Genomic DNA, 15824 nt, shown 5'->3' on the forward strand with positions numbered 1-15824 from the left:
GGAATGTAACTTAATACATTTACTGTACTTAAGTACAGTTTTGACATACTTGTACTTTACTTGAGTTGTTCCATGTTATGCTGCGTAGTACTTCTAATTCAACCATTTATTGTTAATCCATTTATTATAAATATGAATTCTAGGGTAACAGAAAATATATATAGTTTTGTAATCTGGTAACATTGTGGGGTAATTATGAGACCATTCATTGATGCTGTTCCTTGCAGTAAAATCCAAAACCTTTAAGGCATTAATGAAACAGGACAACAAAAAGTAACAAAGATTTTACTTTATTTTTATTAGGAGGCAGTGTGTACAAAACTGTTCTCTGTGGGAGGTAAATCATACCAGAAAGGCTATGGCTGTGATAGTGAGGAAGGACATTATTTCACATTTGTCATTAGACATCAGTTTATTCCAGTTGAGACACCTCGTGGAAGTATGCACCCAGCATCTTGATCCCCTGAATGTAGTTTGTTCTGAAAAAGGGAAAGAAGAAACAGTGATAACCTTTTGTGGTAAAAGTAACGGTGAAACAGATAGACAGTAGTTAAAAATGGTAAAAAAAATAAATTCCTTTGGCTTTGATGATGTTCCTCTTTTCACTCAGTATCACCTCTAAATTATCAAAAAAAGTGATATGACTCCTCAGCTCCTAGAACTTTCCCCTTTTTCTTTAATTACAGAAGCTCAGGTAGAAAAGGAAAATGAAAAATGCAGTGTGACACATACCTGTTGAGTTTCTCATTCTGAGAGTGAGCTCCATCATCAGAGGATCCTACAGGAAGCAGCATGACGTTACGTCCCGTGGCCTCCTGGAAAGTCAGGGTGACAGGGATACTCCCACCTTCACGAGTCAGGTCAGGCTCCACACCAAAGACTACAGTCCAGCAAGGAGGTAAGAAGAAATACAGGAGAGACACTCCATAAGAGGAAAATATATATCCACAAGAGAAGAATGTACAGCTGAGAAAACAACTCCTTTTTACATCATCAAATAACTAATTAAAAACTGACTTGACAGAAAAAATTGCACTTGGACAAACATAAGCATGATAAGAAATACCTAAAATGACAGAAACCATCTTTGGAGAAAATGTATTTGACATGTACTTTGATTTTTTTAGTTTGGCTCATGTCCCATCTGTTAACATGGAGGGGGCAGGATTTATGACATGTACTTCAGCCAGCCACCAGAGGGCGATTAGGAATTTTTTTTGTTTTACTTTTGGGGAGCTGTCATCATGACATCCATCTTACATACAGTCAATGGTTTTGACTGAACTGATCAACTTTAATCATACATTTCAATCAGTCTTTTATCACTCAGTCTCTGTACCTGTCTTCATAGCCTTTCTACCAGCCATGTAGTGAGGATGGTTGAAGTCAGACACCCAGGCTTTGGCACCGTGGCCCATGTATGCATTTAGTTTGTTGGGGCTCCCCAGCTCAGCAAACTTCTTCTGCAAATGGTCAATAACCTTTGAATTTAGAAAAAAAGAAAAATGTTAGTGAAATCAAAGTACAAAGAAGATTTTTGATTATTTTTGACTATTTTGACATTTGAGGTTATGAAACATGCTATAGCAGACTAATGATAAATCCGTCTCATATTTTAAAACATTGCTGATATTATGCATTTATGATATTGCATTTTAATTTCTGTTTAATGTGATTTCAATTTTGCCTGTATCCAGTGTATGTCACCTTTTTCATGTGTTTTTTTGTTGCAGCTGGTAAACTGCTTTTAGACTTGGGATTTAAAAGCAATGCTCTATTACTTTATTACTATATATTTTTATTGTAGTGGTAGTGTCAGCATTACAATATCTTATCTCTTGGAAAATGGAAGGGGGCCCACTGGGTTCACTGGGTTATTGTCTTTGAGTATCTTAGTAGCTTGTTGGCCAGTTTGTGATCATCAGCACTGCACAAATACAGGCTGCTCTATAAATCTACTTTACAAGCAACATTTTTGTTGTAGATGCAATATTTTTTTCAAATAAGTGTGACGGAGCGAGTCATCGTTGTCACACACTTCCACTAAAGCACACAAGTGGTTGCCACAGTCATCAAGTTTTAAATTCTACTGGCAGATTTTCCACACCACAGCTTTTACAACAGTACAGTCACATGAGTAGTACCAGATGACAAAGTGAAGTAATCATTGTAATGTATTTCAGGTCTACCTGCTTCTCCACAACTTTGGGGTCCATGTCAGGGACAAGGCGGATAGAGAACTTGCCGTTGACCTTGCGCGGGATAACAGTCTTAGCCCCTGCCTCAGAGAAAGCCCCCTCAATACCATGAAGAGACAGAGATGGATACCTCCAGCGGTGCATAAGGATTTGTTCCTACAAGAAAAAGAAATAAATACTATTTTCTTAACGATGCAGCGACCAAGAGTAGTGCAGCACAGTTCTACTTGTTTGAGTCGTGTTAATAACAGATTTAATATCCTTGCCTTGGTGTCATGCAGTAGCTGTCCAACTCCAACATCTTTGCAGTACTCATCCAAGTCAAAATCAATTTTCTCGTACAGCTTTTTCTCCTCGTCTGTCAGAGGGGCCACATCATTGTTCATCCCAGGAACCAAGATCTTCCCCTTCTTGTCTACTAAGGAGCCTGTTAAGGAAGAGACAGACAAAAATTAAAACTCTCCTGAAACTGTTTGTTCAAATACACATTTTTTTATTGCCAGAGTCTCCAAGACTGCACTCAAATGAGCTTAATAGGGCTTTAATTCAGACAGCAGCATCACTTACCCATAAGTGCAATGAGGTCGGTCATAGCCTCGTGAACAGAGCCGCCAAACACTCCTGAGTGTAGATCCTTGCAACCGCACTCCACCTTTAAATTTAGAGATTATTTAAAAAAGGTTGTTTTTCTCACACTTTAACTGATTTTGCTTAAAGTTTAAAACAGCGCTGCAATCAGACTCCACCTCAATGAAGAAGTAGCAGATCCCTCTCAGACCATAGGTGATGCAGGGTTTGGTCTTGCCCAGCCAATAGTTGTCAGAGATGCAGACGTAGTCCACATCTTTAAAGAAGGTGTCTTTTCTGGCAAAGACCAGTTCATCCAGGCCCTCAGATCCAGATTCCTCCATGCCCTCGAAGCAGAATTTAATGTTGATGGGAAGCTCCTGCGACACAAATATAAAGAGGGAAAAAAAGTCTAAAAGTTCACAAATATTATCACCAAATCAAATATTATTGGCAAGACAAGTAATAGGGGAATCAATTTCTTGAGAGCAAAGCTGAAGGTACACAGGTGGAAAATAACAGTATGGTATGTAGATATTTATTATACTATGTATCACAATTATTGTTTTGTTTTGTACCGAGCTACAGTATTTAGCTTCACTAAATGTCCAACACTGTTTCAGGAAAAACTGAAAAGGTGGTTCAAAACAAGAAGCAGGTCATGTGACTTGGCTTTGATCATTAAATGATAGCTGCAGTAGGACATGACACAAGATTACCTATTTTATCCAGAGACCTTTGACCACTGACCCTGATAGCTGTGAAGTGTTTAAAAATCAATTATAAAATCAGCTTTGTACTCTCACACAGAGATCATTCATTTCTTAAAGCAATGCAGAGTCTTTGTGGAAGATGACTCTTTGAAATCCACTATGCTATGTCTAAATATTTGATATCTTTAGTTTATGTTTAGTGTCAGTTTACTCTTTATACTGTGCTAAACTGTGCAAAAGTTACATCCTTAAAAAGGAAATTGTCACAAAAAACACCATTTATGTCTTACCTTTACCAGAGTGAATTTGTAAATAATAATAAAGTAGTCCAGACTAAAGACGGCTTGATGTTTAATGTTATGTAAGCAAATATCAATACTGTATGGCTATGTATGTACCAGTGTGGCTTTACTTAATTTGCCTTGTGCGCTAATTAAAAATCAAACAGTGAAAATCCATCAAATATCCAACATACAGGTAAATATTTACTCCAATTTTAGGCAAAGATGGATAGAACTATAGCAAGGGCACTAATAGTCTTTGCCTTTCAAGACAAAGACGCAGGAACACGTTCTACTCCTGTGATCACCGTCAGTGGAAAGTGCCACTGCAGCATTTGTTTCAAATTTGGTCTTACAGTAGACTACGCATTCTGGTCCTTATACAGTGACTTCCGGTAAAACTATTTGTGCCTGAAGCAACTGTGTCTGATGATGGAAAGACAACATTCAAAAGTACAGCTTTGTCACAGTACCATAAGCAGTACTGTATAATATCACTGTTGTAACCACAAACAGGAGATGCTTGTTTTAGCATAATATGCCCAGCTACAGTGTTTGCATTTGTCCAAAACAACCAGCATCTCTAGCAATCTGTCATGTATTTGTCTAACAACGCAAGAGATTGAAGTGAATAGAATGATGAAACATTTCCCATTCATCACTGCATCACTGCTCATTACCACACCTTTCAAAACGGCATTCCTGTAAGTAAATTAAATCCTGATTTTTCCCCATCACATTTCAATCACACCCAACTGCCAAGTCACAAATAGACAGGTTCAGGTTATTTTTGTACAGAAAAAACAAACCTGAAACAAAAGCATGTTCGTTCTCTTTATCTTCAGACTTGTTCTGTAACACCTTTATAATACATATTGGCTCACTGAACATTCAACAAATTCTTGTCACTGATATTTTACACTATATTTTTGGGTAATATACAGATGTAATTTATCTCAACAAATAAACTTAAGAAACCTATTTTTGTGTGAGTGTGGGTGGGACCTGCTGTCAGACTCCCTGTAAACTGGGCACTGCAGATGTGGTTTTGTCAGTTTCAGCTCTCTTGCTGTCCCTGATCAGAGTGCCTATTGAAGGGTATAAACAGATACTACAAGTTATCGATAAACTGTGGTGGGAACTTTACCTGCTGGAGCTTCTGGTGCGCCTCAATACAGTTAAACCAGGCCAATACTGGACCTTTGTCATCCGTGGACCCTCTTCCAAACATCTTACCTGCAAAGAGAAAAAAATGTATTAGCTTTAAGCACCAGTGTGAAGAATTTTAATGTAATTGTAGCATTTTAGGAACATAGAACAGGTCAGTTCACAGGTCAGATCAGTTTGGTTCATGTTCATTATGGGTCAATATCAAAGTTGTCTGTCCATTTTGATTTGTTATGAACATTACAGACTAAGCAAGAGTCATGTCTGGTCAAACATGAACAAAGTAAGGGAGTAATGGAGCTGAGCAAACAGGAATGAGACAGGAGGAAGTGGATGTGGGTTTTTCTGTCAGCTGACAGCTCACCAGATTCACAAAAATATATGGGTACTGACAAAAAATCCAGCAAAGAAAAAAGGGAAACTGTCCCAATATCTGACAGCAGGGTGCAAAATTAACTTTTTACCAAATGGCTGGCAAATTTTACCAGCCACCTGCAAATGTATATCAGAATTTAGCTGGTACCAATACTGTGCCCTATCTGACAGTTTATCATCCTATTGTTATCAGGAAAAATTATTTATTAATGTGCTTTATTAGATTATTGCCTGCCTCTATAATACTTTATCAGTCAAGTAAAACTGCAGACAACAACGCTTAGCAGGTTAAATTCTGCTGATGCATTATACAGTATTACAGGGTTTATAGAAGTTCAAAGACAGTTGTCATACTGCATGGTTTAACAGTGTAGTATTTGTACTATTGTGAAGTCTAACAATGCATAATCACAAATTTCAAAGTGCTGTAACGAGTACAGTCAATTTGGAAATTCAGTGGAAATATTTAAATGACACATATGCAAAATACATACAGTATGTCAAAAAAGACTGAATATTGTCATTGTAGCAATATACTTCGAGAAAAAATGTTAAATTTGAGCCTTTGTTCCCTCTGAAAGGCTAAGTGTATGACTAATTCTTGTTGAATACAACAGTATCGGTTCAACTTGAACTGTGAGCTTGACAGATAAGACGTAATTAACCACAAGACTCTAACCTGAAACGTGAGGTAACTGGACTTTGGAAATATGTATTGATATGATCACAGGTACAAAGCAGATAAAGGCTCTAAGAGCATTTAAACAAGAAGTTACATTTAAACAATGATGATAAAAATAACTTCTCTGCTAATGAATGACGTAGTTTAATGTTACTATTATGTGATAGTGAGATGTAAATCACAAATGCACATGTTAAAGAGGCTGTTATTAAATTACATCATTGCTCAGTTAAACTATATATTTTTTATATTCTCTCTTTTTATGTTCTCTGTTCTTTTTGTTTCTTATGGCCGAAACAGTCTCGTATTTATGTCAGTAACATTTGATATTATAAACTTTCCAAACCAAAGAAGATAGTGTTGTAATCACCACACTGAAGAACTGAGAACAGTAACCCTGACATTTGTAACATTGCATATCTTCTTACAGGTCCAGACAGCATTACAGACTCTTTTGATAACTTCTGCTGAAGCGGTTTCATTTTTAACTGGCAAACTTTCCAGATCATATTTAGACAGATAATAACCAGACAAAAACCAAAAATGTTCTGCTCTTACCATCTTTCTCCACCAGAGTGAAGGGCTCTGTATCCCATCCATCATCAATATGGGCTGGCTGGACATCCAGGTGACCATAGATGCACACAGTCTTCTTGCCTGGGTCTGACCCCAAACGCCCCAGAATAATAGGAGGCAGGGGGATCTCCTCTCCACTGGGAAGCTGCACGGTCAACAGGTATAATGACTATCAGCTGCTATATATGGTTCTGTTTTCAAACAGTAAAACAGCCAAAAAGAGGCTCCGCACTGCTGAAGTAGGCAAACTTGAGTTTTAAAAGTAGTAGGCTATATAAGAAAAACTAAAAAAAATCCAAACAATCACGTGCTTCAACACACTCTCACAAACTCTGACCTTCTGTTTGCCAACGTCCACCAACTCCACTGTGCCCCCAAGCTTCTCAATGTCCTTGGCTGCCATCTCCATCATCTTCTTGATCTCCCCGCGCTTCTCTGGCCAAGCAGACACACTCTGGACTCCAACCCAGTCTGCAAGGCGCTGGAAAAGACAAAACAATTCTCATAAATCTGAGTATTGTCTAAACAGAAGTTTAATGTTCATGTGTTTTTAAAAGCTTCATTCAAATTTGAAAATGGAGTTAGAGTGAGCATTTTCAGCACATGTAGACTTATGCAAAATGTAACTACAGCTGCAGTTATCATGTCATTGAAGCGATTGAAGTGATTTGTGTGGTCTAGTGGTTTTACATTTATGATATTTTGGCACAAAAACGCTAACTGACTCAAGAGTGAATGAGTTACAGTGCAGATCAGTGGCTGCTCATGACTGCTACTTGATTGAGTAAAGACAGATCTGTGGCTGCAACCTAATCATTTCAATCATTAGTTGGCCTGATAGCAGGAGGTCCAATAGGGAATATATTGAACTATTAAGTCAAAACATTCATCAGAAAAAGCTTACCTGCACATAAAGATCCTGGTGTTCGTCCACATACTTGAAAAGTGTTGGGAGATGGGCCATCTTTGCGAGTGAGAGGAGCTGAGGTTTCAACAGACAGAATGGTGTGAGACTCTACCTCGAGCCCAGTGTTATCTTATGGGCAGACAGAAGCCCCACCCTCCTGCAAAATCTGCTGACAGCTGCTGTATTGTAGCTCTTCTGTCATGCACACAGTTTGCCAGAGTGCCAGAAGAGCATGTCTGTTATCAGGAAGTTGAGGCTGTGACAGCTGACTCACTGGTTACTTTGTGCATTTCGTAGTTTCTTTTTAACAATATGGAGAGTAAATGTCAAGAAGCAAAAGGCACAAATGAGGAAGTTACATCATAAAAAGGTAACATTATGGGAGAAGATTCACTTCCCATCCTCCCAGCTTTATTCGGAGAAAATAACATTTATCACATCACTGAAAAAAATCTTTGATGGTAAATCACAAAAAAATACATGGTTTCATTCATTCTATTAAAATTGAGTACCTCACAGTGATCCTCTTATCAAAAGTTAAGAACAAATCTTTTTCACATATGAGCAGCAATTTAAGCTATAAAAATGAAATATTATTCAAAGATTATTGGAAAATGAACTCTGAATTCTCTGAAGTGAAAAAAAGGAAATACCAGGAAATTTCCAATAACAACAGAAGTATACTGTATAGCATATTGCAGGTTAAACTTTCTTTTAAACTTTTAAACTAAACAAATATACACAGTACACTTGGGACATCAATATGCAAATATTTGCAACAATTTGTGTGTAATTATTTGTTTATCCTTTAGATATATAGAGATTTATAGCTGCAACGATTACTTGATTAATCGATTATTGGCCGACTACTGAATAGTTTCTGGTTTCTTTAGTCTTGTATGACAGTAAACCGGTTATCTTTGGACTGTGGACTGTTGGTTAAGACAAAAGAAGACATTTGAGGACGTCACCCTAGGCTTTATGAGAGAGTGATGGGCATTGTGCACCATTTTCACCAACTAATTGATTAATAGAGAAGATAATCGACTGATTAATCAACAGTGAAAATAGTTGTAGCACTAGTTCTATTAGTAGAACATTATTCATACACATAATTATTAGCAGGTTTTGTATACCAACGATCCTGAAACTTTTAGTATAGTGAATCAATAAAAAAGGACATGAATAGCAAGTGCAGACATTAAGTTACATTTACCTAAGGCAGGGTTATGATTCGCCTTTAGAGCTACCGATAAACATTATAACTATTCATAACACATAATCTGAGCTTCAGTATTACTGTAATGATGCATTTAGAAATTGAACATGAACCTAGATAGTGATGTTTTGATTCGCCTGCACATAAACAAGGAGCTTTTAGCAGAGCAGGCCCGCAGCTCAACAGATTTAAATCAGCTAGGAGACAGTCTGAGTGACAGTATTAAGTTAGCTGACTGAGCTAGGCACTAAACTCTATGAGTAGCAATAGCTGGCAGAGGTAATGTTTCATTTAATGACAGATAACCTTTCCTGGACAAAAGTGGCGTTGTAGTTTCTTGAGCCGCGGGGGAAACAAATCATTAAACAGTCATAAACTCACTTCCTGTTTATTCCTGTGCGGTTAGTCTCCACATGTGACTCTTCTCACCTTACACACACTTCTTTGTCGACTCACACAGGTCGTAGTCGCGTTTGAAGCCTTTAAATCGTCTTGTTTTATCCTACGACAGCAGCGCAGACGCTTCACCGGTGGACACAAAGTGCCAGTTTGTGTTCACGGCGCAAAGAATTGTGGGCCGGCGCAGATGCTTAGTAATGGTCCCAAGACCCTATAAAGAGGAGATGTACCCTCTCTGATGGGTCTACCGGCGTCTCCATAATGAAGAGGTTGCACAAGAGGTTTCATAATGTGAATATCGCTTACTGTAACGTGGGTTAAGATTGTTTTCCCTCTCATATCATGACTGTAAACCAATTGTTAACAGGGTTCCCAGCAAAAAGGTGAACTTATTTTCACTATAATTCCATCCATTGGCAACATGATTATTATGGGTCATTAAGACTCACACTTTCTGTAATAAAACATCTAAAAGCTCCAATCTTATCAGGTGGGGGCCTTGATCTATTTTGTCAGTTTAGGGCTCATTGATGTGAAAAAGTGAGAACTACCAGTGTAAGAACTAGACGTGTCCCGATAAATTATTCAGATGTGTCGTTGCCTTGTACCTCCTCTGTGTTTGGACCTCATTAAAGAGTAAGTTCACCATTTTTTTACGTCTGTGTTAAAACAATAGGTGCTCAGCTGAACACGGACATGTTTTTTTCCCCTTATATCATTTCTCCTGTTCACACTAGCCACTCAGTGCATTTTGTAATGCAATTTAAGTAAGTGATGGGGACAAAATCCAATCCAAACAGAAAAAAGAAAAAAAATGTATGCAAGGTTCCAGTTGTCCAAATTGGTCCTATCGATTTAATATTGTAAAGTGTCATCATTTTAATGCGAGAGTCCCTTTTGTTATGATCTTTCCACTGCAGCTGAATAGGAAAAACAAAAAGACTGCAACTGTGGAAGATATCCACTTTATTGGACAAATTCCTTCTCAGGAATCTGTCAAGTCTCATGTTACCTCCAGATAAACTTAAGTATATTTTTGCTAAAAATTACAGGATTTTGTCCCACATTACATACATTAAGTCTATTTGGAAAGGATATCTTAGTCTGTGTGAACAGGAGGAATAATTAAAGCAAGCAAAACCTATTTTAATGTTCATTTGGGCACCTGACATGATTTAAGACACTTAAAATTGTGAACCTGTCCTTTTTAAAGTGGGACTGTGGCAGATGTAACATAACAGTAACATTAAGACCAAAATACAGTGAAATACGCATTAATATTGGCTATGTCTCTTAAGAGAGCAAATTGTATCCATTGAGATTTAGGTGGAATACCCCCATAATACAATTGTGAATAAGAGATTTTGCTGACTTAAATGCATTAACAGCACAAGAAATATTGAATCTATGGGGCAGGTTGCCATTAAAATCTTGCAAATGTATGCTCTGCAGAGAGAATTAACCCCTTTTTAAACCACATAGATACTGTGTAATGCACAACAAAAGAGTCCAAGATCCATGTTATACTGTACAATAAAATGCTTTATGTAGTTAATCTTCATTTCTCATGTAGTCTTCATCCATATGGCAGTTGGCAAACTCTTACGGTGCCTAGAAGCAGAAGAACTTGATTAGGCATTTAAACAAACAAATTTAAGACTAAAGACTAGAGACTCACCTTTCCATCAAAGCACCGCTCCTCACATGTCCTTTCATTTGGCCTACAAACCTCAGCAGAGCACATGAAATAGATCTAGAGGGGAAAACAGTCACCATATGAGAATATTCATGCATTCTTTTGTTGCCTCTAAGAGTGCCATCTGAGGCCAATTTACATTTTAGTTTAGACAATTCACCTTCAACATCCAGGCCAGAAGTGTTAAAGATCTCATTTGTATGTTAATTTCAGCTTTGTGATCAGATCAGACTTTTGAACAAAGATGGACTACCAGCCCAGCAGTTTCCCCAGGTTCCAAAAATCCCCAGGTTTGCGCCACATCATTTGGATCAACATAGTTTGAATAACTGAAAATTTACATCACTTCAGGCCCTGGGCAGCCACAGGTGTTTGCACATTTTATGGCTACTGACTTTTGCTTAGGTTGTCATTTGGTGGAGCCATGTTGAAATTCATGAAGGTCACTAATCTTCAAAAACGAAAATAACTAATCTCTCCCTAAAAGTTGCAACTAATTACAGGGTCAGACATGTTAAAAACAAACCCAAACAGAAGCAACAGATTTTTCTTTTTGCATTTTTAGCCATGATCAAGAATGACAATTTAGATTTCTGCAGAATGTTCTTGCTTGTAATGTGATAGGCAATATTCATTTAAGATTGATTGTTTAATGATTTAGAGCTCAGCCACATTGTTAAGGAAATAAATAGTTTAACCACTGATAAGATACATCTCTTCCCATATTGCTCTGTTAGCTACTATGACTTAAATCTTCAAGTGCCATTTTATTTGTCCAGTGTGATCAGTCACATCTGATTGTGTGAACTTTTGTAAATGCCACCAAGTACATTATGAGCAAACATTTGAAGACATTTTATAGGAAGGAGAAAAGACGATGTAAAACTACTGATACTGATTTGACAAAGAGTTAAAGCAATTAACAGACAGGATTAAAAGTGGTAAAATCTGCAAAGGTGTCATCGGAATTCTGCAAATGCAGATTCTGTGTGGGCCTGTACACCCACAGTCCTCAGATAACATCTAATCAGCAAGTAAATGAAACACCTGTGTGGGCTGAGCAGGGCCTGCAAGCATAATAACTATGAAAAGTCCTATCCCTCAAGTTGAAGCTTAAGTTAACATTCAAAAGACACAAAAATGAAGTTTAAGCACATTTGAGAAACTAGAACCAGTAATTTTGTCAGTTGACTAATACATAACGATGCAATCATTTCAGCTCCAAGTACTACCATGTAGAGTAGGGATCAATAGAAAGTGAATCCAGGAATGCATTACAGCTATGGGTGAACCGAGCAAGCTAGTGTACTAAATTCATAATAGTCAATTACTTTACAATATAGCTTTGACCCTTTTAGGCTGTAGTGACTTCCTGAATACTGGACTCACTTCTTCATCCAGGTACTTGTTTGTCTTTTGATCCATAAACTGGAAGGCCCTGACCATGAAGCGTCTCTGGTAGCGATTTTTTGGAAGGTTACTGACTACAAGGACTGACACACTTGGATCATTAGGGTTGGCACACCTACAGAGACAAACAATTAATGAATTGACAGGTCATGGTTAAGGTGAACCTCAGGACATATGCAGTTGGTACAGACAGTCACACTTACCCTTCATAGATGAGCACCAGGGCATTCTTTGCAGAACGAGGGTAAGCTACACAGTAATTAACAAGAATCACCGCATCTGGTTTTGGAGACTTCAGGCGCAGTTCAAGATAAACAGGTTTGCCAAGGAGTAGCCGCAAGGGCTGGTGGTAAGTGGGAAAGTAACTTGAATAGGTGTTATCTGTTGGGATGATGCAGAGTTGTCATTAAATCAGGAAGTACGAAAAAGTAACAGATTTACTTATGGAGCTTCTGACACCAGCCAAATACATACATTCTGTTTGGCAAATGCATTAAAAACCTGACCTTTAGCAATTCGTAATTGAACACCATATAAGCCATTGGAGTCAACGGATGGCGGCAAGGGTGAAGTTGGGATCTTGACCAAGTATCCAACACTGGTCAGTGACAACTGAGGATCTCCCATTGGACCCTTGCTGTAGCGGCACTCAACCATGAACCTAAAAAAAACCACAGAAGACAGGGGAAAGGCAGTCCTTTAAGGTTGCCTTACTACATACATGTACAGATTAAAACTCAGTCAACAGCATGACCAGATCACTCAGTTACTAGAATGACCTTGATTAAACTTTGTGCCTATAAAGTGAGAACGTACTATAATCCACTCACCTAAGTGGATCATATCTTGTGATTACACCATACTTCAGATTCAAAGCTTTGACAGTAGTCTGAACTTCAGCAAGGTAGATCTTTGTCTCACCAACTTCCTGTTAAGACAAGTTAATTTCTCAGATGGTGGCTCCAGATCTGAGATTATTGTGCTGATTGTAACAATTTCATACAATTAATAACAATTTAATCATGTTAAAACTGCACACACAAAAAAGCATTCAATAGGGAAACACTTGCCCACTTTATAAAGCAGTGGCAATCAAGACCTTGCAATTCTGGTTTATCAATGACTAGTCACTTGTGTCCATCAATATCCTGACATGGACATGGTCAAGTTGTGAAGCTTTCCCAACCCAGGATATGCATCATGACATCACTTTAGATCAGGCAAAGTAACATTAACTTAATGCACAGATTAAAAAAAAAAAAAAAAGTCAAACTAGATGACAAACTTACAAAAGCACGAGCTCCACATTCTGTAACCCCAAACTTAAAGATGGCAACCTTGTCATTAACAATGACTGGTTTACAGTTTGGATGCCCAGGAATTACGAGTTTAGTGGGATCCACACGCATTGATGGGACGGATTCACAGTTGGCGCGAATGGCAAAAACAAAGTGTTGATCTGCAGTGCATTCTAAAGTGAAGAGTCATAAATACCAGAACAGTCAGTAACAAAGTCTCTGGAATACAGAAGTCTCAATTTTCTGAGTTGGTTTCTAAACCGAAGTCTTACCATCCAGTGGGTAGTAGCAGGCATCTGTAGAAGGATCCTTACAGCATCCCAACCCTTCACATTCTGAGGAAGGTACTCCTGAAGGTGCACAAGTCACCTGCTCCCCAGTGGGGACAGCACAGTCTGAAATAAGCATGTCCAATATAAAAATGTTAATGCATTTACAAGTCAGTCAATCTGCCCAACTAAACAGGCATGTCAAAAATTAGGATATGGATTCTGAAGCTTTCACATGATCAGGTGCAGTGTTAATACATTAACCAATTACATTCTGGTCCTCAGATCTAAAAATGCATATGTGCATGAGTCTACCCTCTTGTAGTACATTTTTGGTGGCCATCACAGCAGCCACAATTTGTTAAGTCTTGTAAGAATCCCTGTATAAACTTGGCACTCACTTAGTGATTTCGACGGTGATGTTGTAGGTGCAGCAGTTGGGTTACTGCACTTTGAAGGCTCGTTTGAGCTACTGGCCCGAGGAAAAAGGCCAGAGTTAAAATTCTGACTTTTATCACAAGATGCAGTGGAAATCTGTATCTCACCACTCTCATCGATGTACAACAACTGCAGGCTGTAGCTGTCAACCTAATAATTTTAAAAGTAGAGGGACTTTGCATTAACATCCATCAACAGCATTTGCTTTAAGAAGTATAAGCCAGCTACATTGTTTCAGTCTTATTGTCAAAATATTAGTAAGCCACAGCAATAACTTACATCTTGTTTCACATTGCACCCAGTGAAGGGTACACCAAAGGTGCTCTGGAGAGGATTCACATCATAACCGCAAGACTCTGGAGCTTCCATGACAGACAGCAGGTCCATCGAGCCTGGAAGAAGAAATAAAGTACTGGAGTTCATAACGTCACAACATGCATTCATTGAATAAGTCCAAGTACATACCCAAAACTTTAGCTTCACTCAAAGAACCTGCTGCCAGACTAATTTGGAAGCCAGCTTCACTGCAGACAACATCAAGCCCAGGTGAAATTGGACTGGTCATGCTGGTCCAGCTCCTTGGTGGGACATCGACAAATTCCACCGCAAATCCACCATCAATGCTGCTGGCCCAGTTCCTTGGATCAGAATCTGCCTCCTCCTTGAATCCATGGTCAGCAAAAGGGTCAAAGTTGTCAATGATGGCAGCACCTCCAATGTCAGTAATTGCATCTTCGCCATTGTCGTAGTCACTGCTGTCATCTGGAGGAGAGAGGGGGATAAATGTTACCAAATGTCATGGGATTGCTAGTTAAAAAAACAAACTAAAAAAAACACAACTCTGGAAACCAGTCCAATGACTTTCATTTAACCATTTATTTTTTTTTAAAGATAGATGACTTAGAGCTGCAACTAACATTTTCACTATCAATTAAGCCGTTAGTCATTTTCTCCTCAAAGCAATTAGTCATTTGATTTATATAAAATCCACACACACAAAAAAGTGATAAATGTCAAAGCCTATGATGCAACCTAAAATGTCGTTTTATCCTGACCAGTAGTCCACAAGCCAAAAATATACAGTTTGCCATCATGGACTAAAGACACCGGTTAAGAAGCAGTAATAAAGAAGTTATTAAAAAAAAAAAAAAAAAAAAAAAAAAGATTAACTGCCATTTCATTTTCTGTGAATTTACAAATAGATCATATTGACCAGTTGAGTGATTAACAGCTCTTCTTCTGAAAAAATACAATTCTAGTCTATCTAAGCAAATGGTTTATCTTGTGAAGTTATTTTCTTGCTACTGGAGCAAAGGTTTCGGTTGATGAGGAACCTTTTGAGATACCTGACCATCATTTGATAGTCCTTTACCTGGAAATCTAAATTCTTTACCCGGTGACGTACGAGCGTCTCCCCACTGTCCACTCTCGTAGAAATTAACAAGTTGAGTTTGGTTGATCCGCTCCCACCCCCGAACCGAAACCAGCAGAAGAAACCCGGTCACGACGACCACCAACAACAACTCGACCCTGAGCCCAGCCATGGATCCAAGTTAAAGCCCCCCCTGCAGCTGGTCAACACCGGATAAAGACGCCATCGCTTGCTGTGGTACAAGTAGTGCTTTCGTG

General features: G+C 38.4%; 2 protein-coding genes across 3 annotated transcripts; both read right to left on the reverse strand.

The window, feature by feature from the left end:
* Window positions 1–274: 274 nt before the first annotated feature.
* On the reverse strand, window positions 275–9233 carry cndp2 (carnosine dipeptidase 2). 2 transcript variants are annotated; one of them, XM_062436225.1, is made up of 12 exons: window positions 9115–9233; window positions 7464–7541; window positions 6897–7040; window positions 6542–6704; window positions 4907–4995; window positions 2945–3145; window positions 2766–2850; window positions 2465–2625; window positions 2190–2354; window positions 1340–1481; window positions 733–880; window positions 275–479 (listed from the first exon to the last, which is right to left on the reverse strand). In XM_062436225.1, the coding sequence occupies exons 2-12, from the start codon at window positions 7521–7523 to the stop codon at window positions 413–415; spliced, it is 1425 nt and encodes a 474-aa protein (XP_062292209.1). In that variant the 5' UTR covers window positions 7524–7541; window positions 9115–9233; the 3' UTR covers window positions 275–412. The 2 variants fall into 2 exon arrangements, with proteins under 2 accessions (XP_062292209.1, XP_062292208.1); XM_062436224.1 differs by having other exon boundaries at window positions 9067–9225.
* On the reverse strand, window positions 9116–15739 carry LOC133995909 (zona pellucida sperm-binding protein 4). The gene is made up of 12 exons (XM_062435422.1): window positions 15568–15739; window positions 14661–14957; window positions 14475–14587; window positions 14159–14345; window positions 13761–13883; window positions 13480–13661; window positions 13021–13118; window positions 12697–12851; window positions 12394–12571; window positions 12170–12305; window positions 10763–10837; window positions 9116–9187 (listed from the first exon to the last, which is right to left on the reverse strand). The coding sequence occupies exons 1-12, from the start codon at window positions 15737–15739 to the stop codon at window positions 9116–9118; spliced, it is 1788 nt and encodes a 595-aa protein (XP_062291406.1).
* Between the last annotated feature and the right edge of the window lie 85 nt (window positions 15740–15824).

This window comes from Scomber scombrus, chromosome 16 (genome assembly GCF_963691925.1).
Source record: "Scomber scombrus chromosome 16, fScoSco1.1, whole genome shotgun sequence".
Taxonomy (NCBI): domain Eukaryota; kingdom Metazoa; phylum Chordata; class Actinopteri; order Scombriformes; family Scombridae; genus Scomber; species Scomber scombrus.

Coding starts and splice junctions, on each gene's coding strand:
- cndp2 (XM_062436225.1), bottom strand. CDS start 7,523: ATGGCCCATCTCCCAACACTTTTCAAGTATGTGGACGAACACCAGGAT. Junction 4,996..6,541: donor CACTCTGGTGGAGAAAGATG/GTAAGAGCAGAA, acceptor TTCTCTTTGCAG/GTAAGATGTTTGGAAGAGGG. Junction 480..732: donor CAGAATGAGAAACTCAACAG/GTATGTGTCACA, acceptor TCCCTTTTTCAG/AACAAACTACATTCAGGGGA.
- LOC133995909 (XM_062435422.1), bottom strand. CDS start 15,739: ATGGCTGGGCTCAGGGTCGAGTTGTTGTTGGTGGTCGTCGTGACCGGG. Junction 13,662..13,760: donor CTGCTACTACCCACTGGATG/GTAAGACTTCGG, acceptor TCTTCACTTTAG/AATGCACTGCAGATCAACAC. Junction 12,852..13,020: donor ACAAGATATGATCCACTTAG/GTGAGTGGATTA, acceptor GGTTTTTTTTAG/GTTCATGGTTGAGTGCCGCT.